General features: G+C 42.9%; 5 protein-coding genes and 1 non-coding gene across 9 annotated transcripts; all 6 read right to left on the bottom strand.

The window, feature by feature from the left end:
* Positions 1-2,025: 2,025 nt before the first annotated feature.
* Positions 2,026-3,879, bottom strand: LOC145702595 (uncharacterized). Of its 3 annotated transcripts, XM_081779830.1 has the most exons (6): positions 3,632-3,879; positions 3,103-3,588; positions 2,408-3,061; positions 2,287-2,363; positions 2,224-2,243; positions 2,063-2,133 (listed from the first exon to the last, which is right to left on the bottom strand). In XM_081779830.1, exons 1-5 carry the CDS (start codon positions 3,726-3,728, stop codon positions 2,238-2,240), a joined length of 1,320 nt encoding a protein of 439 aa, XP_081635956.1. In that variant the 5' UTR covers positions 3,729-3,879; the 3' UTR covers positions 2,063-2,133; positions 2,224-2,237. The 3 variants fall into 3 exon arrangements, with proteins under 3 accessions (XP_081635955.1, XP_081635954.1, XP_081635956.1); XM_081779829.1 differs by lacking the exon at positions 2,224-2,243 and having other exon boundaries at positions 2,026-2,133; positions 2,287-2,351; XM_081779828.1 differs by lacking the exon at positions 2,224-2,243 and having other exon boundaries at positions 2,027-2,133.
* A 1,470-nt stretch (positions 3,880-5,349) lies between these two features.
* LOC145704068 (uncharacterized) lies at positions 5,350-7,417 on the bottom strand. Of its 2 annotated transcripts, none has more exons than XM_081781501.1 (4): positions 7,291-7,347; positions 6,626-7,028; positions 5,883-6,505; positions 5,350-5,837 (listed from the first exon to the last, which is right to left on the bottom strand). In XM_081781501.1, the coding sequence occupies exons 1-4, from the start codon at positions 7,316-7,318 to the stop codon at positions 5,449-5,451; spliced, it is 1,443 nt and encodes a 480-aa protein (XP_081637627.1). In that variant the 5' UTR covers positions 7,319-7,347; the 3' UTR covers positions 5,350-5,448. The 2 variants fall into 2 exon arrangements, with proteins under 2 accessions (XP_081637627.1, XP_081637626.1); XM_081781500.1 differs by having other exon boundaries at positions 5,351-5,837; positions 6,626-7,031; positions 7,291-7,417.
* A 180-nt stretch (positions 7,418-7,597) lies between these two features.
* Positions 7,598-13,628, bottom strand: LOC145702410 (26S proteasome non-ATPase regulatory subunit 2-like). The gene is made up of 11 exons (XM_081779632.1): positions 13,532-13,628; positions 13,360-13,485; positions 11,663-12,874; positions 11,288-11,487; positions 10,896-11,243; positions 10,485-10,602; positions 10,272-10,441; positions 10,112-10,227; positions 8,366-8,554; positions 8,237-8,323; positions 7,598-7,890 (listed from the first exon to the last, which is right to left on the bottom strand). Exons 2-11 carry the CDS (start codon positions 13,482-13,484, stop codon positions 7,714-7,716), a joined length of 2,742 nt encoding a protein of 913 aa, XP_081635758.1. The 5' UTR covers position 13,485; positions 13,532-13,628; the 3' UTR covers positions 7,598-7,713.
* A 55-nt stretch (positions 13,629-13,683) lies between these two features.
* Positions 13,684-18,224, bottom strand: LOC145702421 (DNA replication licensing factor mcm4-B-like). Its single transcript, XM_081779646.1, is given in 10 exon segments — positions 13,684-13,820; positions 13,923-14,101; positions 14,148-14,837; positions 15,002-15,504; positions 16,191-16,374; positions 16,418-16,548; positions 16,832-17,298; positions 17,344-17,410; positions 17,697-17,788; positions 18,024-18,224. Coding segments are annotated over 10 exon segments (2,571 nt in total). The 5' UTR covers positions 18,221-18,224; the 3' UTR covers positions 13,684-13,759.
* A 26-nt stretch (positions 18,225-18,250) lies between these two features.
* LOC145702409 (DNA polymerase alpha catalytic subunit-like) lies at positions 18,251-25,307 on the bottom strand. The gene is given in 12 exon segments (XM_081779631.1): positions 18,251-18,488; positions 18,536-18,692; positions 18,736-19,004; positions 19,894-20,154; positions 20,199-20,270; positions 21,599-21,926; positions 22,005-22,626; positions 22,629-24,178; positions 24,275-24,600; positions 24,716-24,825; positions 24,873-25,101; positions 25,149-25,307. Coding segments are annotated over 12 exon segments (4,224 nt in total). The 5' UTR covers positions 25,290-25,307; the 3' UTR covers positions 18,251-18,329.
* On the bottom strand, positions 19,031-19,103 carry TRNAV-AAC (transfer RNA valine (anticodon AAC)). The gene has a single exon. It is a non-coding gene; the product is annotated as a tRNA-Val (tRNA).
* Positions 25,308-25,629: the final 322 nt, after the last annotated feature.

A 25,629-nucleotide genomic window follows, 5' to 3' on the forward strand; every position in this document is an offset into this window, starting at 1 on the left:
GCGGCGGGATTTTTTGTTTGGAGGGAAACTGTATCCAAAATGAGAGAAAAATTCGAATCAGCTTCTCATTAGATACACTGAATCGCTTCTATCAACGAATATCAAAAGTACTACCGGGGTACTACTAGTAGCCTACAACAAGTACTAATCCTGCTTGTAGGCGTCGTCCCTAACCCTAACCCTAGTCATTTTCTAATTTTTTCAAGGACAAAAAAAGGATTATAAATAGCTCACCTGAGTCGTAAAGACAGGGGCACACGAACGGGCTTATCCGGCAATTTCTGGCCAAGGACGACCTGAGACTGTCTTCTTCTTCGCGGCATAGTGGTTCTTATCTCGGGTAAACGACTGAGCCTGACCCAGTGGGGCTTGGTGAAATCTCTCCTGCCCGCCCTACTCATATTCTTTTTTGTTCTCCTTTTTAATCTGCGCTGGATTTTTGAGTCTATCGAGTTTGTCGCTCAATTACGGCGCCGTACTGACACTGGGTATACTATTTAAAGAGGTGCATGTCGATAAAGTGCCACGTTCAAGATTTGAAACAGAGAAATTTGCATTTTTACGACTTCCGGAAAGCTCCTTTTTCTCAAGGAAAATCTTGGTCAAGGCTTTCTCAAAAAGAAGAAGTTTCAATCAAGTCGATAAAGTAGCCGTAGGTCGATAGAAAAGTTGACTTTGAATATCTTTCAGTACTTGGGGTCGCTGAAAATCAGAGACTAATCAAGACAGAAATCTATTTGCACGGGAGGTGATTGTTTCCGTCAAAACATCAACTTGTCAAATTGTAACTAAGAAGCTAAAAGAATCGTATTTTCAAAAATGGGATAACAATTCGCGAAATCCTTTGCTCCTCAAAATCTTATGTCAGTACATTTACAGTCTTTTAAAAGCTTATCTTCCTCTGTCAAGTGACCATTGACATGCTAATCGTTGTATCTATTCGCTCTTGATCTGATAAGAAGTCCCGAAAATCTTCCCGAAAGTGCATGAAAAACTCACTTATCCTCCCGCAAATATAAAATCAGTCAAACAAGACAAAAAGTGCTGAGCGAAACAGAACAAACCAGGAATTCAAGTGATAGCAAAGCTGCGTTGGGCCAGGAGGGCTACTTGAAACAATCCGGGATTTAAAATCATTTTGTCCATGGGAAAATTTCATCGTTGGTTTACTCGGGACCTGGATCGATGGAGGGTTTTTTCGGGTGGCAGGTCTTCGACACCAGTCCAGAATCGGATAAATTCAGGCTTTTGAAAGGTAATTCATCTGAATGATTTGAATTCTTGATATATATTTTTTAAAAATACTATATGAGATAGCCACTACTAGCTTTACTTTATAGTTATATTAGTTTATAATATTCTAATATGGTTCTTCCGTATAACACAATAGATTGTTACATTCCTTCAGGATAAACCTAATGAAGTAAGATCTTTACTTCATGGCAAAAAACTAGTCTTACGGTCCGCTGAAAAATTCTCTAGAAAAAAAAGTTAACTCAGAGATCATACAGACTGTTGCCTATCTGTAAAAATTCTTTTTGTCGGTAGTCTATCGGCGATAGGCTCTTAGTATTATTGAAACCTTTTCCTCGTGTCCCAAATCAAGCGAATATCTTGGTGTCATGGCTCTCAGATCAGATTTGCTCCGATTAATCATATCTGCGTGTAACATTTGATCGTCTGATAATGCGAGCTTTTTCTGATGTTTTTCCTCTTTTGAAGGAATTGGCGCCGTGTGTATCACAACTGTAATTGTCCTTCAAATATTTGTGATTGGATTGAAGATGGCAGTTCTTGTCTCTACATTGCACATCCTGAATTTCTTTTTCTGACCAAATTCTCAGAGGTCGTAAAAATTAAAATGCTAAATTTTTCAATATAATTTATAAATTGTTAATTTGAACAATGATCGGAAGCCCCTATGAATTTGATACCGGTAGTCACTTTATTAATTTCCCAGGGAACGGAACAAAAGAGCAGGTGACTATATATTTATACTGTTATTGAAACATTCGAGCAATAAACTCGATCATAGAATCATATTTTTGAAAAAGGAGGAATTTATTGGACAGAATTGAAAGGAAAATTTTTTCAGGGATGAAATTCGTAGTAAGATGGTGCCAAAGAAATTCGCTAAAGAAAAATATCATTCAAAAAATTATCAAAAAAATTTCAAATCAATAATCGAACATTTCGCCAGGCACAATCAAATCTCGTCTATACCTGTATTGAGATTACTAACTCTGAAATACAAAATCAATATTAAAAAAATAAAAGAAAAAGCACCTCAAAATTCAAAGCAAAGCCAATGGGATGAGAAAACATCGGTCCCCGGGAATAATTTGGAAATGCTGGTTGATGGACTGAATAAAGCTAGCTGTAAAATATAACAAAAATGAGGACTCACAGTAAGCTCTGTGATAGAAATTGCCCAGTCGCATCCGCTGCATGTATTCAAGTCGCATTCGGTCATTGAAAAAGATATCTTCGTTGTAATCGTCATCATCGTTGTCGATGAAAACAGGCGTTTCGAAATTTTTGTCTTCCTTGATTATTTTTTCTTTTTCAAAAAGATTTGCCGTATCGCCAATAACTTCAAAGCCGTTTTGATTCTCGTCAAGTTCTGTTTCTTCGAAAGAGTCTTCGTTGATTTCAGGTAAACAGGGTGATTCAAGCAATTCATCTTCAAAGATCTGCGATTCGACCAGAAGATATTCAGTGATTTCGGTTGAAATTTCTTCGTCAACTTCGTCATTTTCTTCTTTGATTTCAGCTTTGATTGCTTCTCTTTTGAAAGAAAATTGTGTTGTTTTCTCGGGGATTTTTGCCATTTGAAATTTAGTCGGTTTGAATTTGGTTTCTTGAATTGATGAATTTCGGAAGGAAAGAAGAGGTTCTGATAAGTTTTGCTTCAAAATGAAGTGTAAGCATTCATTTTTTGGAATAAGATTTTCGTTAAATTTTTGACTGGAAAAGTGAGCAACATTGTACTGGGCAAAGAAAACGGCGAGAGATGCGAACACAGCCGCAAGAATCGAGGAAAACCACATGAAAGCTCGTTCTTAAAAGAAGAATTTTCTGGGATAGGGAAAAAGAACTTACGGTGAGAAGATTCTTGAGGAATTCGCTTTTGTTCCAGCTCTGAAGCCGATAATTTTCTTTCGATGCTTTTAAGCATCGCTTCGTTTTCATCAAGCTGGTCAATAAGATCCTGATAGTCAATTTTCTTTTCGTGCTTCTTTTTTAAAAGTGGCTTGGGATGGCTTTTCTTCTTTTTAAACAACGACTTGGGCCTTGTTTTCTTCAGCTTGGATTTTCGAAGTGGCTTTTCGACAACTGTTTCTTGCGATTTTTCCATACTTTTGGTCATATTTTCGAGTTGATCTTGCAAGTCCATCATTTTCAACTTCGTCTCATCAATTGAAACGCTTACAAAATCTCGAAGCCGCAGATTTTCTTCTTGAAGATCAGTCATTTCTTTCTTGAGAAAATCGTCGATATTCTCAAGAACTCGATGGCCAAGATCTTCAATTGACTCGCTGCTTGGACTTGCTCTTTCGAAGCTGTCTGGATCATCTGATCCAAGCACTAGAAAACTCGATGGAAAAAGGCTCTTTTTGAGACATTTTACCGGCGAAAGAATCGGAAGAATGGCGCCCGCCGCTTTCTTCAATGATTTCTTCAAATCTCTCGATATCGACCTCTTCAAAGTCGCTGCAACTACTCATTCCCTTCAACTGTTTTCGAACAGCTTCGTCGTCCTCTAAAAGGTGTTTCTGCAACGACTCTGTTATTTTTCTCGCGTTTTGGAGCTTGAATCGTTCCTCTTTCGTCGCTTCTTTATTTAAGGATTGTTCTGCAAGGAATATTTACCGTCTTTTTCTTCGTGCATGTGACTTCCACACGCGGAAAAAATAGCTTGGTATCAATTTATCTGGCTCTGAGACATGACCCCGAGGAGTTATGTAACTCTTGTTTGTATGAAAGCGCACGAACTTTCAATTAAAAGAACGCCCGTCCTGCACCTATTTTTAGATCCTTTTCCTAGCGCTTCTTCGACTCTACTGACCAATTCTTCAACATGTGCTTCGTGAGCCAATTTTCTTTCCTCCTCAAGCTCATCCTCCCTGTTCGCCGAATCGATCGAGCACTGGTTCCGAAGCTTCCCCAAAATAACCAGCAAACGAGAAATATCGAAAAGCTCCAGGTGTCCAGAAATTTGAATGAATGATTCTTTTTGAAGTTTCTTCTCTTCTTCGTTGAGAATTTGCAACTTATCGATGTCCATTTCATACCTTTCAAGCACTTCTTCTATCTGGTGACTGTTAATTCTCACTGGAAGCCGAACCGACTTTCCATATTTCTTCAAATTGTCCAAGAGCTCCTCTGTATTGCTCGATTCAGTTTTTGCTGGAGAAAATCAAGCAGAATTTTATCAGACGAATCGATGTGATAGAAGAACCGCATTTCGTTAAAAACTAAATTTGTTGTGTTTTCGCTCCTCACTACGCTTTAGCAAGAACCCTTTTCAACCCTGTGAATGGGCCCCTAGGCAGAATTTCCCAGAAAGAGTTCAATTTTTCAAGCTGAGCAAAACGGCACTTGAATTAAAAAAACGAAGATTTTCAGAACCTGATGGTACTGTAAACAGTGTTCTGTTTACTTCTGATACAAAAGAAGAGGCAGCAGGTTAATCGAATTGAAATTTGCATAAATCTGCTTTTCAGGGCAGATGTCTTGTTTTGGCGAAAAAAAAGCCTAAAATTCGGCTTGGTTCTATTAAAAAGCGTGTCCAAAAGGTCTTTTTGAGAGTCTATTGAAGCCAAGATAAAAAAAAAAGAAAGAAATTAGAAGGGATTAAATATTAAGAGGCGGGGTAGTATCCAGACTGTAAATAAAAGTCCAGTCTTTTGCAAAATTAATGCATCGATTCTTGATCAACTATCGACAAGGTGTCGTAGTTATGGGGGACGGTTTCACTTTAAATTGAGAGATGGCTTTCCCGCCGATGGAAAAGGATTAGATATAAAACAGCTTTCTATAATTCTTTTCTTGAAATCACCGAAAATAATCCTAAAAAAGCTACCTGGGCTAGTATAACTGTCCATATCATCATTACGCTGACTGCTATTCTCGCTTTTTCTGGAATCATAATCGTCCTCATCGTCGTCTACAGTGTTTTATCCTCCCCAGATGAAGGAGAGTCCTCTTCCCTCCGCCGAGAGACTGTGACAAGTAATGTATCTGCTGGCGATTGCGTGCATTTCAGAAGAGAATAAGCGATGCAAAGAGAAATAAACTGCCATAATTTCAAAATAAATGAATTATTTTAAAAGCATTTTTTAATGAAATATTTGGTTTATTAGAATATGAACAAGGGAGGGTGGGAAACTTATTTTTTTCCGAAAGTGTACAGAAATATCGATAATAGAAGATGAGGCTAAATTCTTAAGCACGGTTGAGGATGCAGCAGCCAAGTCGAGCTCCAGCAGCGCCAGTGGATGAAGGATCATCGGTGGGGTTGGCATCGTCGTGGAACTTGTGAACAACGATAGCTCGGTCACCGATGAAGTAGTCCTCGCCGGGGATGAGCGAAACAACGTGATCAAGGATGTTGACCTCAGCGACGCCATCGACGACGTTGATGTTGCCCAAATCTCCGGCGTGTCGGTTTGGTGGGGTGTCTTCTGGAGCACCGTGGATTTCATCGTCGCTCCATTTGAAATGTCCTCCAGCGTCGCTGCAAGAGTTGGCGGTGGCGGCATTGGCGTGAACGTGGAATCCGTGGAGGCCGTCGTCGAAGTTCGATGAGGCGGAGATGGTTCCAGTGACGCGAACTAGAAGAAAGAATAAAAAGAAGAAAATGGGAAAGACCGAAATACCTTGATCGCCCTCGTATTTAAATGTAATCTGTCCGCTCAAGTCAGCTCCAGCGCCGACGAAATCGCAAGTGTATCTAACTGGCTTGATAGTGCAGCAACCTGGTCGGCTACCAGCTGCTCCAGTGGAGCTAGGGTCGTCGGTTGGGTTGTGATCGTCGATGTTGGCGTGAACGACGATAGACTTGTCTCCAATGAAGAGAACGCTGTCGGGATTGAGCGAGACCTTTGCGTCAGTAACATCGACGGGTGCAGTTCGAGTGCCATCTCCGTTTTCAGTGGCGAAGACGTTGGCAATATCTCCAACGTGTCGATCGGGATAGGAGTCAGTTGGAGCACCGTGGATCTGTCCAGCGAGGCCAAAATGACCACCAGCACCCTTGCATTGGCCAGCTTCATTGTTGAGAGGAGAGGCGTTAGCGTGAACATGGAATCCGTGGTATCCAGCATCCCAGACCTCATCAGCGGAGGAAATGGAGCCTGAAAAGTTAACTCCGCTGTCGGTCTGAGCCATGTAGACAGCGCCGTCAAGAGAGCCAGAAGAAGCGTCGGTTCCGGAGTTGAAATCGCAGTAGTATTTTTCTGGGAGGACGTCGTTCTGGCAGTGGGTCGCGAAGTCTGGAATTCTAAAAGATTTTTTACGAGGTGGAACAATTTCACGATTTCATGGCGCTTTTCTAATACGTTGTCCTTTATCTACCACCGCGAAGTTTTGATACGGAATTTGGGACTGATAAGGCACTTACCCTGGCGCGGAGACGTCTCCAGTGGCTCGATTGCAGTTAACCCGGGATTTGGAAGCGTTCTTTTTGGCTCCGTTGCATTTAAGCTGGAAGGATTTTCGCATGGAACCTGTTCGCTTGAGGATCAAGTCGCCATTAGCAGCGGAGAGTCCATCGCACTGGTCGGAAGCTGAGCAAGTGAGGGAAGGAGTCATGCCATTCGCCGCTCTCGACTTGATTGTAGTTGATCCATCGGCGCAGCTCACGTCCATCTTCCACTTTTTGAAGCCAGCAATGCTTCCGGCGTTGCAGCTTGCCTTACAAACGAATCGCTTCTTTCCCGGCTTCTCGCAGCTCCAAGAACCATTCTCGAGTGGATTGGCAGCGACAGCGTCATTTTTCCAGTTCTCGCACTTTCCTGCGAAGGCTGCTGAAAGAAAAAGAGTTGAAAAGGACTGCATAAAAGGGGAGAGACGCAACGGAAATCGCGGAGAAATACCGATATGAATCGAAGATAGAGGTTAAGATAGACAATAAACGACATATAATTTTAGTTCAATAAGGATGAAGCTTAGATATAGGGTTGATAGAATATTTTGAAGCAAAATAGCTTCAAATCATTGAATAAAAATGTTTGAGAATAGAAATATTCGAATATAGAATTGGGAAATATATATTTTCATTTGAACCTGGTACAAAAAGTGTGGAAAGTTTCATATTTCTATCTCTATAAGTGTGATCCTTTCGGTTCGTCGCCGAATATAAGAAACACAGAAAACGCCAAGCGGTGCAGAAACGACCGCTCCGGAGCGCCTCTCGAAAAACTTCCTCGAGGGCTGAAAAGTTACTACCGTTGTATCTTCTCATTTAGCCCTCTTTTCTTTCGAGAGAGCTAAATGATTCCTCCAGAATTTTTTTATATAACCACATTTATTTTCATTTTGCCGTCGTGAACATGTAAAAACCTGTTGCCAGTATTTTCGATAAAGAAAGATATTCAGTAAAAGACAGGGCGTATATTTTCATTTTCATACATATATGATGCTCATACATATAAAAACTCGCTAAAACTAGAAACTGAACTGAGGAAAGGTCGGAAAGTGAAGGGTTTTTTAATTGTTTTCGGAAGTGTCCATAGCGTTGGGGTTCTTTTTCAGCATCACAAAGCCTTCTAAAACAGGCGAGAGGGGAATATATTCGTCCGTCGCCAGTTCCGCTCGTTCACCGTAGCTGAGAAGGACGGGAGTCGTTCGCGTTTGGAAGCCAGTGATAGTCTTCGGCTTACCGGCCTGAAAAAGAGTTCTAAAGTGGGCGCTGCCGCGAGTTGGTCTTTTTGAAAGAATAAATTCCGCTTAGAAACACTAGCCGTCGCGCATGTCACCAAATTGCTTTTGTGGCGTACAGACGCTTTCGCGGGATAAGCTGAGGTTAAAAAATCTGACTGTGGGTCTCAAGCGGATATAAACTTAAATCTCGTTAGTCCCTAACAAAAATATACGAGAAAGCGAAAGGGTTGAAAAAGCACTTGAAATTTCAAGTGTTGTAAGCCTTGGAATTCAATACAAGGCCTGAAATACAAAGAAACATAAGTAGGCTACTTGGAAACAGGGGTATTTTTACTGTTCTAGTTCCTACCTGACCAACGACGTCAACAGCTTGACCAACTCGGACAGAAACTTGCATTGGTTTGCTATCCTCGTCCAGACAGACCAATAATCGGGGCTAGAATTCGCGGGATTAATCAGGTTTTGAAAATGAAAATACCTGAATAGCTGGAACAATGGAATATAAAAGATAATGATGCTTTCCGAGAAGAAGTCCCTTTGGATCAAGAGCAGCAACAACTGTCGAAATTAAACCAGCAGCGGATGATACGTTGAGAAGAGTTCGATCCGAATGGAAGGGCTGCAACGTCATCGTTCCTTTTCCCAAGTGAACGAGACCTTGTGATCGGTTTCAAATTGAATTAGAAAGTTTGTTTTAGAATCAAAAAAGTATTTTAATGATCATTTCGAATTCTCGCGGGTCTAACACATGATATTAATTGACATGAGAATGTGACAAATTTTTACGCTAGAAAACACTGATTTGTGGCCCGGACCAGAGTTGGTAAAAAAGTATACTTCACTCGCCCTTCAGAATGAAGTATACTTCATGAAGTATACTTCAGGGCGTTGCAGGGCGTTGAAGGGCGTGAAGTGTACTTCCGCCCTACCCTCTACTTCAACCGCCCTTCCGCCCTTCACTCTACTTCAACTTGGTTCTGTCGGCCATCAGAATCCATCCGCCAGAATTTTTTCAAATTTTGCGCTTATTGGCTCTCAGGCGCCATGATTTAAATCACGCTGATTGTGGCAGATGAACCGATAGCTGAAGTATACTTCAGGGCTTTGAAGGGCGCGTGAAGTACACTTCACCGCCCTTCAAGAATGAAGGGCGCCCTGCAGATTTTTGAAGGGCGAGGGGAAGTATACTTTTTTACCAACTCTGGCCCGGACAGCGGTTAATTCTAGCGGGTGAAATACCAATTTTGATTGGTTGATCTTTTGTTGTAGATGTCCTGATATTTCATACAACTTTCTCGTTTCAAAGCCAATTACAGTCGACTCTGGCAATTACGAGCCTTTTTTTGTCGGGAATTTCGTGAAATACTCGTAATTCTCCGAGTTGGAAAATGTGGCTCGATTTTCTCTCGATTTCATTTTTAAGGACCCCCCATCAAGAATTGCGAAAATGGGCCTCCTTGAAGTTAGTATTTCTCCGAAGCTATCTTATTTACACCCTTAATTTAATTGGAACTCGAATTTAACACTCGAATACAACCGCTTCCCTTATGATGATCCCGAAAATCACGGTTGTTCAAAAATCTAGTTCTACCTCCTCAATGATATACAGGCCGTTAAAGATCAGGTTGATAGGATCAAGCTTTTTCAGGGATTTAAGCTGAGGGAAACCCTTAATTTTTTTCAGGAGAGAGCTAAGGCTCTTAGCTACCACCGTACTCCTTTGGAAAGTTTTTTGTCAACGAAAAATTAAAATAATATTCAGAGACTTTCATAAAAAAAAATGCAAATTTTCAATCTGTTGAAGCTGCTTTAAAACCATCTGAAGAGCCGGAGACTCTTAAGCCAAAGATTTAACCCGGTTACAGGCGCGTGGCCGTCTCACGGCCACGCGTGGAAATGAGTAGCCAATCGCATGCCCGGATCCATGTTTTCACTCAATCACAGACAGGCAAAAGCGTAGGCAAAATCGACCACCCTGTTAGCGGGTTAATGATTAAAATCAAGCATTCTCAATTTTTTCGAAAAAAATTATTTTCGGTCGATGATCCCTTGTTTTCAAAATTGGCGGGTTTTTGTCAAAATACTCGTAATTCTGCTACTCGTAATTGCCAGAGTCGACTGTATCTCGCAGAAACAAGGACTGATTTATGACTTTGGCTTGAAATTGAGTCCCCGCTCATCGCGTGATACATCGTTGTAATTTCTAAACCGGTCCTTGGGCAAGTCTGACCATCATAAGTGCATTAGCATCTTTTTGGTAAAACAGAGCAAGCTGCCTGAGCATTTGCGCCAATCTAGCGTTGTTCGTTCCCGATCCACAGAGACCCATCGCAAAGATCGCTAGAAATTTCAATGAAAAAGGGAGGTTAAGACGAGGGTCTTACAATTGTATGCGACTTCGGCGTCAGAGTCGTGGGAGAACTTAGAAAGAGTGTCGATAATGTTCATTTGTGGATTTGAAATTGAAGTCAAGGCGATGGCGAGTGGAACTGCTCGGCGAAGAGGAGGTTCTCCGTATCGTAGGAGGTGGCCAAATGTTCGGAAGGACATTTCGCTAGAAAAATACGTGACCATCGATTCACCTTTTCATCACTTACGATCCAATGTCTTCGCCCATGGCGATGAGAGCAACACCGATCGCAGCAATAGCTTGCTTGTGAAGTCGACCATCTTTTCGATCCTTTTCTTTTTTCTCCTTTTTCTTTTCTTTTTTATCTAAAGAGAAAGTTCACCAAGGCATCAGTTTAAAATTGTTAATTATTTCCGTTGAAAACATCTTTTCAATCATCTTTTAAAAATATAGGACCAAATATTTGAGGTAAAACATTTCGGAAAACAAACCAAAAGACTTTTAAAAAGCTCGAAAAACCAACTGTTTCATGTAAAAATACAGGCCCGAGGAATGCTTTCATTAAGTTTTTAGATAGGTCTTAATCTAATAAGAGCCGCTTCGTAAAACATGAAAACAAGCCCTACTTTTTCTCTTGAACAGTATTTTCTTCAGTTACCTTTTTCCTTCTCCTTTTCTTTCTCTTTCTCCTTCTCGTCCTCTTCCTTTTCTTCCGGCTTTTCAGAGCAAACATGGAGCATCTTCTGAATCTTGAGCACGTTGCCAGTGCCCGCATATGCGCAAACTTCAACTAGAATCGTGGCAAAGCTTCTAAGTGGCTCAGGAACGACTTCCAACGCGGCGATAATCGTTTCCACAAGATCCTGTTTTTGCAAGTAGCAGAGGCCAAGTGCAAGGGCGAGGAAACGAGCGTGCGTTTCCTTGAGATTGGACTCGGACTTTTCGATAAGAATTTGAAGAATGGCTGTAGTAACGTCGCCATTACAGCTTCCCACAGCGATAAGACCTGTAAAAAGACTGTAATAAACTGAAAGGATTTCGAAGAAATACCAAGTGCAAGAGCACAACAGCCAATTTCTTCCATGCTCGACTTTTGGTCATGCAACTGCTGGAGAAGAATCTGGATAACATCATCTCTGTTGGAGCCGCAGTAGGCAATACCAAGACCGAGAGCGCATCCGCGGCGGATTACCAGCGAGCTTGAGGTGACATAATCTGATAAGAGCGCAAGGGCGGGATCGCACTCGTTTCTAAATTTCAATGTTTATTTCGCTGGCGGAAACGATTTGTTTAATAAAAACTGGTTGTTCTTTGAGTAAATTAACGTCTGAAAGATAATCTTGTGAGTTTTGACCAAGTGGCTTTTAGAAAAAAGAACTTACGCTAAATACGTAAACAGTCTGCTAGACAAATACTGTGACGTACCTAATTCCAGCATTGACAATTCCACATGCCAGCAAAGCTCCAGCCTTGATCTTATCTTCTGCGGAATAAAGATGTTTATCAATAGAAACAAGACCATTGTCGACATCCCAGAGGAGGATCAAGCCAAGAGAAGCCGTCGCAGCAATCATGCCGTGATCCTTGTTGCTCCAGATCCAACTGTTGCTGCCAGAACTGTCTGTGTCAGTTGTCAGAAGCTTGTCAGTTCCGAATCCACAGTTGACGAAGCCGTTGACGTAGGAAGAGGCGAGGTTGGCGCGGGCGGAATCGATGTTGCTGGTGAACTTGTCTAGGTCGGACTTGTAGATGTCTTCCGGTTTCTTTGGCTCCATGATGTCCAGTTCTCTGGCGAGCCCGAGGAAGTTGCCGGAGAGATGGGAGTTGGACATGGTCTCAGCAAGGTCATCAACGTCTGGAAGTTTCTCTGGAAGATCAACGAATCGCTGCTGTCGGCCGAGAATGTAGCAGCATTGCTTGAGAATAGAATTGTCCTTGCATCGATCGAAAATGTCTAAAATGACATCTTCGTCGTTGAGTTGAAGGGCGACGAACATCGCTTCTGTGAACTTTTCGAACTTGAGGTAAATCGCCAATGCCGTCTTGAGAAGAGTGGTGTTTTCTGGATCAGGGGTGTAGGGAACGCAGGACTTGAGATAAAGAGTGACCTTTTTGTAGGATTTTGTGTCGCACGCTTCGACGAGCAAATCGAGTCGTTCGATTTCCATGAGCATGTCGGCCGCGTCAGTTTCGGAGTTGTGCGTCATGTCGTAGGGGAGGATGATGTTAACGAGTCGAAGAAGGTCTTCCACATCTGCTTCGGGGTTTTCGGCAGTTCGTTCTGTCCATTCAGCGGCGACTTCTCCCGCTAGATGGCGGATGTATTCGTGTCCCCATTCGCCAACACCTTCTGTTGGGCCGACAAGTCTGTATTTCAAGCAATCGCGGTTCTCGGACATAACCATTGCCAAACAAGAAAGAACATCAGCGCAAAGGAGTCGGTTGCCCTCACCCTTCATTTTTTCATAAGCGGCGACGATGGTTTCGTAGTGTTCGCGAAGGAATTTGAGGGGCTTGGGCACGCTGGTGAGGGAGGAAGTGGCAGTTCGGATTTTGGAGCGGAGGATTTCGAGGGCGCCTTTGTACAAGGTCTCGTCATTTTCTGTCAGTCGGGTGACGCAAAGGTTGAGCTCTTCCCTGAAAAGTTTTAGTAAAAAAAAGTAAACAATGACTGTTTTTCCAATTCCAATAAAAAGTGCGATCTACGGTTTTTCTTATTCAAAAGTTTTGAAAGGTTTCAAATCGCATGCAGTTGTTTGATGCATTATCGTATACTTGAGGGCCTCTCCTAGATCTCAGACTGAGATTCCCAGAAGCGAGTCGAAGAAAGTTCCGGGATAGATTTCGGGTCTTTTGATTTTCTTGAATAATCACAGATGACTGACCACATTGTATGAAAATGCAGTCGCGAGAAGCGCGCAAACAATTCCGGACAATGTGGCGGAGGTGCTTTACGCCGTCTACGGATGTGGCCACGCATGTTATAATACAAGAGTGCCTAAACCGGATGGCAGCGTAAGGATGTCGTAAAAATTAGCTATTTGATATTTGATGTTGAATATAGTTCCCACGGAAGATTTTTTAAAATTAATAATTTATAAAAAAATCATTAAGTAGCTTACTTGAGTTCTCTGTCCTCATCATTCAACTCATTTTCCTCTGGAATTCCCGACTCTGGCTTGTCCTTTTTATTATCTGCAACTTTATCATTTGCCTTCTTATCAGCTGCAGTTCCCTTTGGAGCCATTCTAAATCCACTAAATCAGTTTTCCGGTCTTTTTTTCAGTCTCTTACTTATTTAATTTTTATTCAACAAAACTTTTCAAGCCTCAGCGCGTCAATAGCGACGCTCTAGAAAGAGCAAGAAATTGTCATTTTTTCGTTGTTTTGCAGATGTTGCAGAATAGAAAACAGTGAGAAACAAGAGTGTGTTTGTGCGATAAGTGGCAGTGTAGAATAAATGTTTCTAAAATGGATTTGTCAGGTGGGATTAAGGCGAGTGAGTTGAATTCGTTGAACTAGTTAATTGTGATTGACGCGGATGGTATCTCCGTGTCGGGCGACGACATCGTCGGATTCTAGCGCCTTTTCTCGGTTCAAAAGCTATTTCAGCTGTTTTCAGCTACAGTAAAGTCCGCTAGCAGAACTTTGATAAGCTGGAAAAGCAACAATGATTTTGAACCAGGCCTGAACAGCAAGATCAAACTGTTGAGTCGTAATTGCTTCATCAGTAAATCGTCTCCAAATGCTAAGAAGCTCGATTGCCTTGATAGTCTGTCCTTGAACCTCTCTTTCGATCACAATCTTGAGCGCGTTCTTGTGCTCTGCTTGTTGGGCACGCGCGTGAGCGGATATTCCAGTGGTCTGAAATGAAATTTCTAGGTTTTGAAATCAACGAAGAGTTTCTTACCAAAATGGAGATATCGATTGCTCCAGTTTTTGGATCCATGATCGACTGCTTCAGCGCCTCTCGGTAGAGCCGAACAGCTTCTTCTACGTCCATTTTGTCGACGACATCCGAAAGACGAACCTTCGCATGAGCCTCGGAAAGTCGAATGAGCGATTCTAGCTGACGCGGGTAAGCGCAAATCGCGCCTCTGTTCGCTCCCACTTGTCGCATTTTGATGTAAGAATTGACAAGCTCTGTTTTTGCCTCTACATTCAGCACTGGTTTGACCATGGCTCGGGCGTAGCCGAGGTAATCTCTGAGCAACTTTTGGTCGAGATGTTGTTGATCATCGTTCATCACATCTTCTCTGTCTGTGTGATACAGTGAGACCAAATGAGCGGCGAGTTTTCGGTCGTAAGCTTCGTCCTTTGGATCAAGCACCAAAAAGATAAGATCGAAACGCGACATGAGCGTGTGCGGCAATTGGATGTTTTCGACGATTGTTTTGTTTGCGTTCCAGGCAGATTCGACGGGATTGGCAGCGGCTAGGACAGATGTACGAGCGTTGAGGCGACAGATGATGCCTGCTTTGGCGACGGATAAGGTGCAGGATTCCATTACTTCGTGGAGGACGGAGCGAGTGGACTCGGTCATCTTGTCGAACTCGTCAATGCAGCAGATACCGTTGTCGGAAAGAACAAGGGCTCCAGGCTTAGAGGGATACTGCAGACGTACGATCTGTTATTACTTTCGAAAATAGGATCTTTATAACGTTAAAATGACGTGCTCGTAAAAACAAATCTGGAAAGTGTAAGCTTCAACATTGCCCTTATTATACATGAAATAAAATTTTTTATAAGAACATTTTTTCGTACTTGCGAATTATCCCTTCCCTGAAGGACAAGCTGTCTCGTATCAACATCTTTCGTAACATAAGCCGTCAAACCAACAGCTGATGATCCTTTTCCGGAAGTATACTGTCCTCTAGGCACCAATCTATTCACAGCGCTGAGAAGCTGAGATTTCGAAGTACCAGGATCACCACAAAGAAGGACATGAATTTCCGATCGTACTTTTCCTCGACCAGCTTCTGTCAAATTCTTTTCGCAAGCTCCAACTAGCTGCAAGAGAATTCCCTTTTTAATATCTTCATTTCCGAAAATTGAAGGAGCGATGGAATTCGCAAGAGTATCGTATATGTCCATTCGTTCTCCGAGAGCGACGATTTCCTCGATTCTTTGCGGAGAGATGTCAAGAGCAGATCCTTCTTCGTCGCGCTTGAGCAACTCGTCAGACTTTTTGTCGAAGTGAATTGTGTCGATGTGGGTGCGATAGACTGATTTGACGTTCCGGTGGCGAGGGTTTACTCGAATTGAACCTTAAAAATGAAGTCAGAACGGTCGTCGATGAAAGAAGAGGTTACGAGTGGTCATAAAAATTTTCCCATAAGTGCGCCGCAGAAATAGATGGCGCTATCGCGTAAAAAACCGCAGCCGTCGACTGACCTACGGCTTAGACACTCTTACAATTACTATACTAAAACAATTCTGAGTACTCGGATTTTTTCCCGAATCAAAAGAGAATTCTACGATGGCTACCGAACAAACTCAAGAACACATTAGAAATCTTCAGCTTATAAGTGAGTTTCGAATTGCCATCATATTTTAACCTTTTCAAAAAGATCAAGAGAACGCTCTCCCAATTCTTATGATGCAAGAAATTCACGGCCAGGTTGGCGTTGATGAAAATGGTTACCCAGTGTATGTTTCGAACACATCGGAGCCACAATCTATACGAGCCCCAACAGAAGGACGATCAGGCTTCCTGCAGCTCCATCATGGATTTGACAACACCCGATGAGAGCTATATGAATCATATAATATGATAAAACATATATCTCCACTCCAAGATCAATAATTTAGGTAATAGTGGCTCAAAAATTCTTCAACACACGCGCATTTCAAATTCTCTCTACTATCATTCAGTGCCTTCTCCTTCAGTTCAATTTCCCCCTGTACTAACTTCGATAGACCTTGTTCAATAAATCAATCCAAAAACTCATACCTGCTCTGAAAATTCCAGTGACATTAACTCGATCACCAGGTTGAATTGCATCCACCAAATTTCCATAAGCATGAAGAGGGATCGAATGAGGAGTTTCACCAGCTGGCATTTCTTCCGGAGCTTCTTGAAGTTTGATGATCTGCTTGCCGATGTACTTGCATCTGTTATGAATCAATCGCATCGACTTTGAAAAAAAGTAAATGAATGAGATAGACAGAAGCTTTTACTTTTGTAGTTTGGCATCTACTACAAACTCCGGGTTCGTTAATTCTTCCTTTGACGATTTCAATTTCTTCTTCATTGTGGCAAACAGCGCATTTGAAAAAAGCAAGGGACATTTCTGGTACAAGCGATGTTGCTCTTTCGTACAGTTGGCAAGTGAAAAGAAATTTTTCGCGATGGCGATTTTTTTATTATTGGGGACGGTTTAATCTTTAAGATTAATAATTGAAGTATTTAATTTAACAGGAGTCACTTATTCCGTGAGAGGATTGTGTTGCACTTTCCAAACAGGGTTTGAAATACCGCGATCTCGAGTCTACGTAAACACAAACTAAAAACCAATATTTGCACGCCGTGGACCACGGCCCGTGGTATATAAAGAGACACTAAACGCAGTTTAATTGTAAATCTGAGCAAACTGTTCCTAATGACCATTCCACGAATAGTAACCAACTGATCAATATCATTTGGATCCAGTGAACGAAGAGACTTTGTTCTATCCACGTTAAAGGGTCGCACTTGAATTTGATGTTCCAAAACCGCGTCTGGTGATGCTACTTTTTCATAAAAGACTTTTATCGGGGAATCAACACATCTTTTTTGAAATCATAGAAGACAAAGTGTTCTCTGAAATCCCGTTCCTTCATTTGTTGCCATGTCCAAAATGGGAATCAACTCTGACGGATAATTGACCAGCTGTCTGTAAAGTTGAGCATCAAATTCTTTCAAGTGCGCCGAGTCAAGATTGAAGAAGAGGTTGTTTCGGACGTATTCGATGGCGATGAGTTTTTGGAAGTAAAAAGGCTCATCCGGGTTCATTCCTGGGTGATCTTCCGGACACATATTTTCCAATTTGAAGGTGAGGAGGAATTTTTTAAAGCGCTCGCTGAAAAAATACTGTAATTACATGAAGTAAAGGGCTTGGAATTACCGAGAGTCTTCCAGACAAACGTCAGTGCCCCAAATGACCAGTCTGTTTTCGTTTGTTGAAGCTTGGCCTAGGAGAATATATTTTACGATCGTTTTTCGCTAAATTCCTGACGACAGAAAAGCAAAGCGCAAAAAATGACAGATACGGTAGCCACCAGCGGAGCATTCTTTTTTCCTTTTAATAACTCGTTTTCTTGAGTATATTTTCTAATAAAACACCTGCCTTACCCGAGCTAGGGGAGTCAGCCCAGAGCATACCCGAGTGGTTACTTTCTATATCTTCTATGTTTGTAAGAATTTCAAAAAAATCAATCTAGATTAATCAAGCTACTTTTGGCTAGAAATGAGTCTTACCTCCATCATATTCACTGTCCATTCGGGTTCCTTGATCGCTGTTAACTTCCAATTGTCGGACGTTTGTGAGGTGGCCAACATCTGGCCGTTGTCTGAATTTAAATCAATGTGCGGAAAATCAATCTGCGCGAATTTTATAGAGATCATTAAATTTTTAAGAGAGTGTTGACCTACAAGGAAAAAAATTTCCGGTCTCGACTTTTTACGAAGGCGTTGATATTAAAGAAGCATTTACTTGTCCCCTACTGTAAAATTTTCTACTCAAATAATGTGAGTTGCGGGAAAGGATATCCATTCTACCACATAAAAATGGGTGTAAAAACTTACTTCATGGGCGTAGCATTAGATCCAGGAGCCGTAGAACTTCCTGGAGTACCATAATTGAGCGGGGAAGACATGTCAAACTCCGAAACCCCCAAATTTGAGCTGGGCTGATTATTTCGCCTTCCATAGGAAAGCTCCGAGCTTCCAAGCTCGCTGGATCTGCGAAACAGCTGACTTGACCCTGGCTGATCACTGTTCATTCTACGAAACGAAAAGGGCTGATATTTTTTGATAAGGCAATGTGAATTTTAATTGTGGAATAACTGGCAGTGCATATTTAAAAAAACTGTGAGGTTGAGTAAAATTGAACTAAAAATTGTCGAAGTGAGAGCTCCAGAGCAAGGGGTAATTCACTTTTCCGAAGTTGCACCGGCTTGCCGCTTCGTCAGCAATTTTTTTCACTTCGGCGTAGTAAGCGAAGTCTTCTTGCACGCGATTTATTTCTTGCAGAGCTTTGTCCCTCGGCTCCTGAACGATTATTGCATATCAAAGAGATGCCCCCTCCAAAAGCGTACCTTTTCTTTTGGCAAATCTGCATTCATCTTCTTCAGCCAAGCTGGTGCGTCAAAGATGCGCTGGAAAAACTGGAGCTGGAGGTAAAAGTCCGAGATGGAATATTCGACCTTCAAAATGTCATCTTCGCAGCTTGGAGAAGCAAAGTAACCCTTCGACCTAAAAATTTCAATGAACCAAAAATCATGAAATTATCTCTTACGTGTAATTGGGAGTGATGAATCTTGTCCGATAACCGTCCGATTCTCCGACTTGCCAGTTGCTGTAAACTCGTTTCATATGAAACTTGATGGCTTTTCTCAGCGCGCATTCGATCTCGCTCATCTTTTCTCTCAACCCTTTTCCGTCGCTCATGCTTTGGCTAAAAGGAGGAACGAACAAGTCGCATGTGATCTTTTCCTCTCCGACGGTTAGTTCCAGCGGGTCACAATTGGCCAGTTTTTCTTCTTCTTTTTGACTGGCGATTCGGGCCTGAAAAATGAAAAGCTGAAAAAGATTGCTTCCGCCCGGGCTCGAACCGGGGACCTTTCGCGTGTTAGGCGAACGTGATAACCACTACACTACGGAAACTTGAAAATAGCTCTAGAATTTGCTTATATGAATAAGAAATTCAAGATTTCACTTCATTTTCTTGGTTCGACCTGAGAATGGCAACAACGGCAACAAAGGCAACAAAGGCAACAACGGCAACATGTTGCCATTCTCAGGTTCTGATGAATTTTGCGCGATGTTTTTCTTGTTCTTTTTTTTTGAATTTTTTCTCTAGAGCGCAGCATACCATACAAAGATCAAAAAGGTTTTTCTCCCTTTTTGATCCTCAGACTTAACAAATGTTATGAATTTCGCAAAAGTATGGAACTCATTATGAGGCTCAATATCTGTGTAACTACAATATTTTAAAAGAAAAGTAAGAAATCAAAGAGCGAGTATGCGCTTCGCGCCTGATTTTAGGAAACTCAAGGAGTGAAAAAGAACCATTCTTTACAAAGAATGGAACCCGCCGTCACCCTTCTCTACCGCTTGGAATCTAATTTGCAAAAGCAAACAAGTTTGCTTCTAGAATGTTGCCGTTGTTGCCTAACTCAGGTTATGCGAAAATATGGATTCTTTTTATTCGGCCCTGTTGCCGTTGTTGCCTTTGTTGCCGTTGTTGCCGTGGTTGCCTAACTCAGGTTGTTCGATTTTCTTTACTGTAAGCTCTTTCAATGTGATCTATGGGATTCTTGACAGCTATATCGGCCGCTGATTGGCTAACGCCTAGAGTGCTGACCTATGATTGGCTGGTAATCCCCATATAACCCCTAAGACCTCCTTTTCTAAGATTTAGGCCGCTATTGACCGATATTATTGAGTAACTCACCAATTCTTCTTCTCTTTCCCTTCGTGCTAAAGTAGCAGCTCTAGATTTGAAGGCCGAGGGATCCATTCCAAGGCGAGTGGCAATCTGCTGCTCATCAGTCGCCTCGATCGGGTCGAGCAAACGGCCGAAGACGGGAACGAGCTGATTTCGGAGGTAGTACTCAGTGTCGATTTCTTTCTTTTCTCGCGCCACTTCGCTCGGATGATAGGCTCGATCGGCTGGCTTTAGTTTTTCGTCTCCAGTGCAGATTATATACGGAACCTGAAGAGTTTTGTGAAGAAAAGAAGTGAAGGGAGGGAACTTACAGTGTCTCCAGACTTGAACTTGCCCGGCTGCTTTTTGTTCATTCTCAGGGCGACCTTGACATGAGGCTGTCCCTCTCCACCAGGGATGTACATTCGCAGCGCAAAATCCGCAAAACAGCGCAAAATGCGGGATTTTTCATTCTGCAGCGCAAAACAGCGCAAAATCAGCCCCAAAAATTTCCGCAAAATTTCCGCAAAATTGCGCGCAAAAGCGCATTTTGCGCGAAAATTCCACAAAATCTCAATACATTTGCAGTCCGCAAAATGCAATTTTGCGGGATTTTGCGTAGAATTTCTACATTTTTTTATGTTAATTGTGAAGATTTCCGAATCAAATCCTCATTCATCATCGCATTCACAACTTTGGCGGTAATTTGCGGAAGAAAAACTGAATAATCACCCGACATAAAACCGTCCGATATCGTAGTTACCCGACCAGTCATTTCAGGGCCGTTTCAGCCTCGTTCCTTGATTTCTAAATTTAAGGGCTTGACGGCCCTTCGGGCCGTTTCAGCCTCGTTCCTTGATTTCTAAATTTAAGGGCTTGACGGCCCTTCGGGCCGTTTCAGCCTCGTTCCTTGATTTCTAAATTTAAGGGCTTGACGGCCCTTCGGGCCGTTTCAGCCTCGTTCCTTGATTTCTAAATTTAAGGGCTTGACGGCCCTTCGGGCCGTTTCAGCCTCGTTCCTTGATTTCTAAATTTATGGGGCTTGACGGCCCTTCGGGCCGTTTCAGCCTCGTTCCTTGATTTCTAAATTTAAGGGCTTGACGGCCCTTCGGGCCGTTTCAGCCTCGTTCCTTGATTTCTAAATTTAAGGGGCTTGACGGCCCTTCGGGCCGTTTCAGCCTCGTTCCTTGATTTCTAAATTTAAGGGCTTGACGGCCCTTCGGGCCGTTTCAGCCTCGTTCCTTGATTTCTAAATTTAAGGGGCTTGACGGCCCTTCGGGCCGTTTCAGCCTCGTTCCTTGATTTCTAAATTTAAGGGGCTTGACGGCCCTTCGGGCCGTTTCAGCCTCGTTCCTTGATTTCTAAATTTATGGGGCTTGACGGCCCTTCGGGCCGTTTCAGCCTCGTTCCTTGATTTCTAAATTTAAGGGGCTTGACGGCCCTTCGGGCCGTTTCAGCCTCGTTCCTTGATTTCTAAATTTTAAAATCCAGCAAAATTCGCAAAATTACGCAAATTGCGTGTTTTTGCGCAATCCGCAATTCCACAAAAAGCGCAAAATCCGCAAAATTTCCGCAAAATCAAGAAATTACCATTTTCCGCAAAACAGCGCAAAATTTTGCAATTTGCGCGATTTTCGGATTCCGCAGCGCAAAACAGCGCAAAATCGCCCACAAAAAAATCCGCAATCGCAGCGCAGCGCAAAGCAAAAATTTCTGCGAATGTACATCCCTGCTCTCCACCCTTTGGATACTGCTCGGGCGCTTTTGTCAACGCTTTCTGGATTCTAAAATCAACAGTTCTGTAGTGCTTTTTGTCCAGCTTCGCCGCTATCTGCTCCAAATGCTCATGAATCTTCCGCACGCCTTCTTCCTCGTCTTGCTCGTGGAGGAGAAGTTTGATGATGGTTCGACCTTCGTTTCGGGCGATTTCGGACCAATCTCGTCGGACGATATCGAGACCTTTCAGTTCTTCTTTGCCATTTTGATCAAGTGCAGCGTATTTTTTCTTTTTCAAAAGAAGCATGGATTTGTAAGCGCCGTCGATGTCGATTTCTAGCAACCTGAAAGTGGGATTTTGATTGGTTCTGGTAGCAAAAGAGCGCTTTTGATTGGCTGTTACGTCTTGCATTAGACGTTACCTGTAGTGCTTGTTGACTTCCTTTTTGACCATATTTCCAAGCTTCATCACTTCCGAAATATTCGTCGAGTTTGAGTTGATCATGATCGAATCAGTATCGCCATAGACAACCTCCAAATTCATCTTTTCAACAAACACCTTTGTCGCTTCCAAGATCTCTCTTCCCTTCGCTGTGATCAGCGCCGCCAAAGGTTGGGCATAAAATCTCGAAGCAGAGAATCCCAAACAGCCGTACATCGAGTTTGCGGTCAATTTCAAACCAAGTTGGCGAATGTTGAGTCGGGCGAGCTCGTCAGCGTTCTTTTCGGTTTTGATGAGCTTTTTGACTTCTTTTCGGCGATTGACGAGCTTCTTGATTTCGGAAGGAAGGATTCCTTCTTCCATCGTTTTGGGCACATCGGGAAGCCAGGTGGAAACGTCCTCGCCGGGTGGAGCTTGCATCGCTGTCGTCGTGAAACAGATGTTGTATTCTTGGATGATACTTGGGTAGAGACTGTTGAAATCAAGGAGGAGGATGTAGTTCGTGTAGAGACCTTTCTTCGGCTCAAGAACCATTCCTCCAGCGTACTTTGGCCCCTTTTTATCGCCCCCATCTTCTGTGTTTTTCTTTCTGAATTGTGGAGGGGGAAGATGGTCTTTTTGTGAAACGCATGAAGAAGCAAATAAGCGTTTCTTTCAGCTCGGCCGCGGGAGAGAGTTCGGGAAAGGATGTTTCCGCAGATGTTGGTGATTTGGACGGCGAGGGGGAGACTTTGAATGTTGGAAGAAATCAGCATGTTGCGAAAGCAGTCGTTTACATTTTCCTGCAAGAGCATTCGCAGGGTATTGGAGCTGCCGAACGCTTCGACGATGTTTTCCGGCAAGTATTCCTTCCTGTTTCTGCAGGTTTCTAGGAAGACAGACTTCAACCCTTCCAGTTTTGCGGGGATTTGTTCTTCGCACAAACTCGTCAGGTTATAATCGCGCATTTTTACCAGCTCCATGGCTGAAGTCTTCGTGTCAGCCACCAATCGACCGCAACAGGCCTCCGATCCAGCTCGCATTTGCCCGATTTGGGAAGTCATTCTCGGCATTTCTTTTCGTTTAATCCGCCCAAGTCTTGACCAGCCATTGATGTTGTGAACCTTCATACGTTGCAGGAGGTATTCGAGCCCGAAGTCGAGTAAATCGTGACCAAGGATGATGTCTGGGTCGATTTGACGGAGTTCTTTGAGGAAGTAGTTCAATAGGTGCTTTTCGCCGAGACAGGATTGGACTTTTTCGCTTTTGTTCACTTCCCCGTTCCAGTCATAAGGAAGCGTCATCGTTGCGGGCTTGGAAAGAGCAGTCATGATGTAGTCGTGTTCGGGCATTTTCTTAGTGCTGGAGAGGCGGAAGTTACTGTTGACGACCATTGTGAAGGCGGCGAGCTCGTTGGTCTTTTTCATTGGAATGGTTTTGAAGGAAAGAGAGAGAAGCGTAAGCTGAGGTTCGTGCATTTTGTCGCTGTCTGGGTGAACTTGGATGGCTTTGTAGTCGTTGCAGTCGAATTCGACGGAGCACCAGCTGATTGCGCCGCCTGTGATTGGTGAATAAGAGCCGTTGGCGACGGACAACCAGCATGGGCCCATGATGTTTCTTTCCAACGCGAAGAACTCGAACATCGGCTGGTTGACGTTGAAGATCTGGGAGAAATGGGTGCCTTTCATATTGGAATGCATCAGAGGATTCTTCGGCCCGTACTCTACTCGCAAGTATTCGGCTTCGGGAGGGACTCCAGCGCCGCCGAAGAAGTTCTTTTTCATTACCGGCTTTGCTTTCCAGGAATCGACCTTGTTCTTGTCCATCCACTCGCTTATTTCCTCGTAAACATCGCCTGTGTCTGAATCTCCTCGTGGGAGAATGTAGACCACGTGAGGAATATTCGAAACGATCAAGCAGCAACTCTTGAGCTCGCCGGCGACGTTTGCGCGGCCGGTAAGATACAGCTTGCCATTCTTTTGGAAGTAGTTTTCGTACGCATCGAGCCAGTAGAGATTCAAGCACTTTTCGTCGACTGGGTACTGAATTTCTTCATCCTTGTCGAAATCCACACCGGTTTTTGTCGAGTTCCAGTCGATATGCTGGCTTTCTGGCTCTTCTTTGATTTGCTCAACTGCGGGTTTTCGCGATGTTGGACTTCGTTCTTCTTCCATACTAAAAGGAAGAAGTGAAGAAAAAGGATAAGAAAGTCAATAAGTGTCTTTTTAACGCTCCTTTTTAATTGGATGAAAACAAATCGGCCAAAAGTACCTGATATTTTGAAGCTGTGAAGTCAGACTCGGCTCTCTTTTTGGCGCCGTATTTTCATCTTCTGGCATATCCTCGTGGAAAGCAGCATCATCCGCGCCGAAATCATCGTCATCTCCAAAAACAGCCGCAGGATCCATGTACTCGCCATTATCGTCGTTATCCGAAATGTACTCTTCTTTCGGCTCTTTATCCTTCTGCGCCACACTTTCATCCAGCTTCGCCCGTTTTGTCGGATTTTGCACGCGCTGCTGCAGCACTCGTTTTTTCGTTGACGGTCGCTCGGGAGTTTTGTTGAAGGAAATTGTCGGAGCTTGCGGCTTTTTCAGCTAGAAATAAGGGTAGAAGTGAGGGTAAGATATTGGAATTCGGCTCCGAAACCTGAGTAGAAGACCTGACTCAGGTTCTGAAACAGGTAGAATAAGAAAGTCGACTTTTTCTCACCTTTTTAGACTTTTTCGCTTTGGGAGTCATTTTCATAGATGTATTTCCGTCGTCGACCTCGTCCATCAGCGCGTTCAGATCGTCATCTTCGTGCATTTTGATGTCTTTCGCTGAAAGAAAAAGGTTTTCATTCCATAGAACAAAATTGAATTTCTACCTTGCGTCTTAGATTTGCTTTTATTTTTCGCCTGTTTCAAAATCATCGCTGCGATGTTGCCACTTCCAGACGCGAATTTCGCCATCTTCTTTTTGTGACTCTTTTTGGATTTTCCATCTTCTTGGAATTGCTCTTCCTCGTCGTCGTCGAAGATGTCGCGTCCGTCGTCCATCCAGTCTTCTGCATCGGCCCCGACGACGAAATCTGATGCTCGTTCGTCCCGAACTTTCTGAAAGAGATGATATGAAGAAGGATTCTTCTGCTTTCCCATTTTACCTGATAAGTTCCCTCGTCGACTTCTTCATAGACATTCTGGACGTCGTCGACTTCATAATCGTGAATTCCACCGCCTCGTTTTAGCTTCGCCAAGGCTTCGCTTCGTTTATCTTTTGTCCGATTTCGCCTCGATCTCTCCATTTTTGTCTCAATTTCTGAAATTTCAAATTTTCGTAATAGCAAAAAAAGAAGAAAATAAAACGGTTCAGAAAATTGTTCTCGAAATATATTTTCGCGAGGAAATCTAGAATCTTCTCTTGAATATAGTATTTCCCTTTCGTCTTCTTTAAAAATCTCTGAAATAGAAAAATTGCAAAAAATAAAAAAATGAGTCTTGAAAATAAATTCCTTGGCGCGCTCCACTGGGCGCGAAAAAAGCGACCAATCGAAGCTGACTGAAAAAAACGGTCAATATTTTTCGACCACGAGCTAACCCTAACTACAGTGTACGGGTAAAAGTACAGGTAGTTGGGCAGAATGA

Source organism: Oikopleura dioica, chromosome PAR (assembly GCF_907165135.1).
Source record: "Oikopleura dioica chromosome PAR, OKI2018_I68_1.0, whole genome shotgun sequence".
Classification (NCBI taxonomy): domain Eukaryota; kingdom Metazoa; phylum Chordata; class Appendicularia; order Copelata; family Oikopleuridae; genus Oikopleura; species Oikopleura dioica.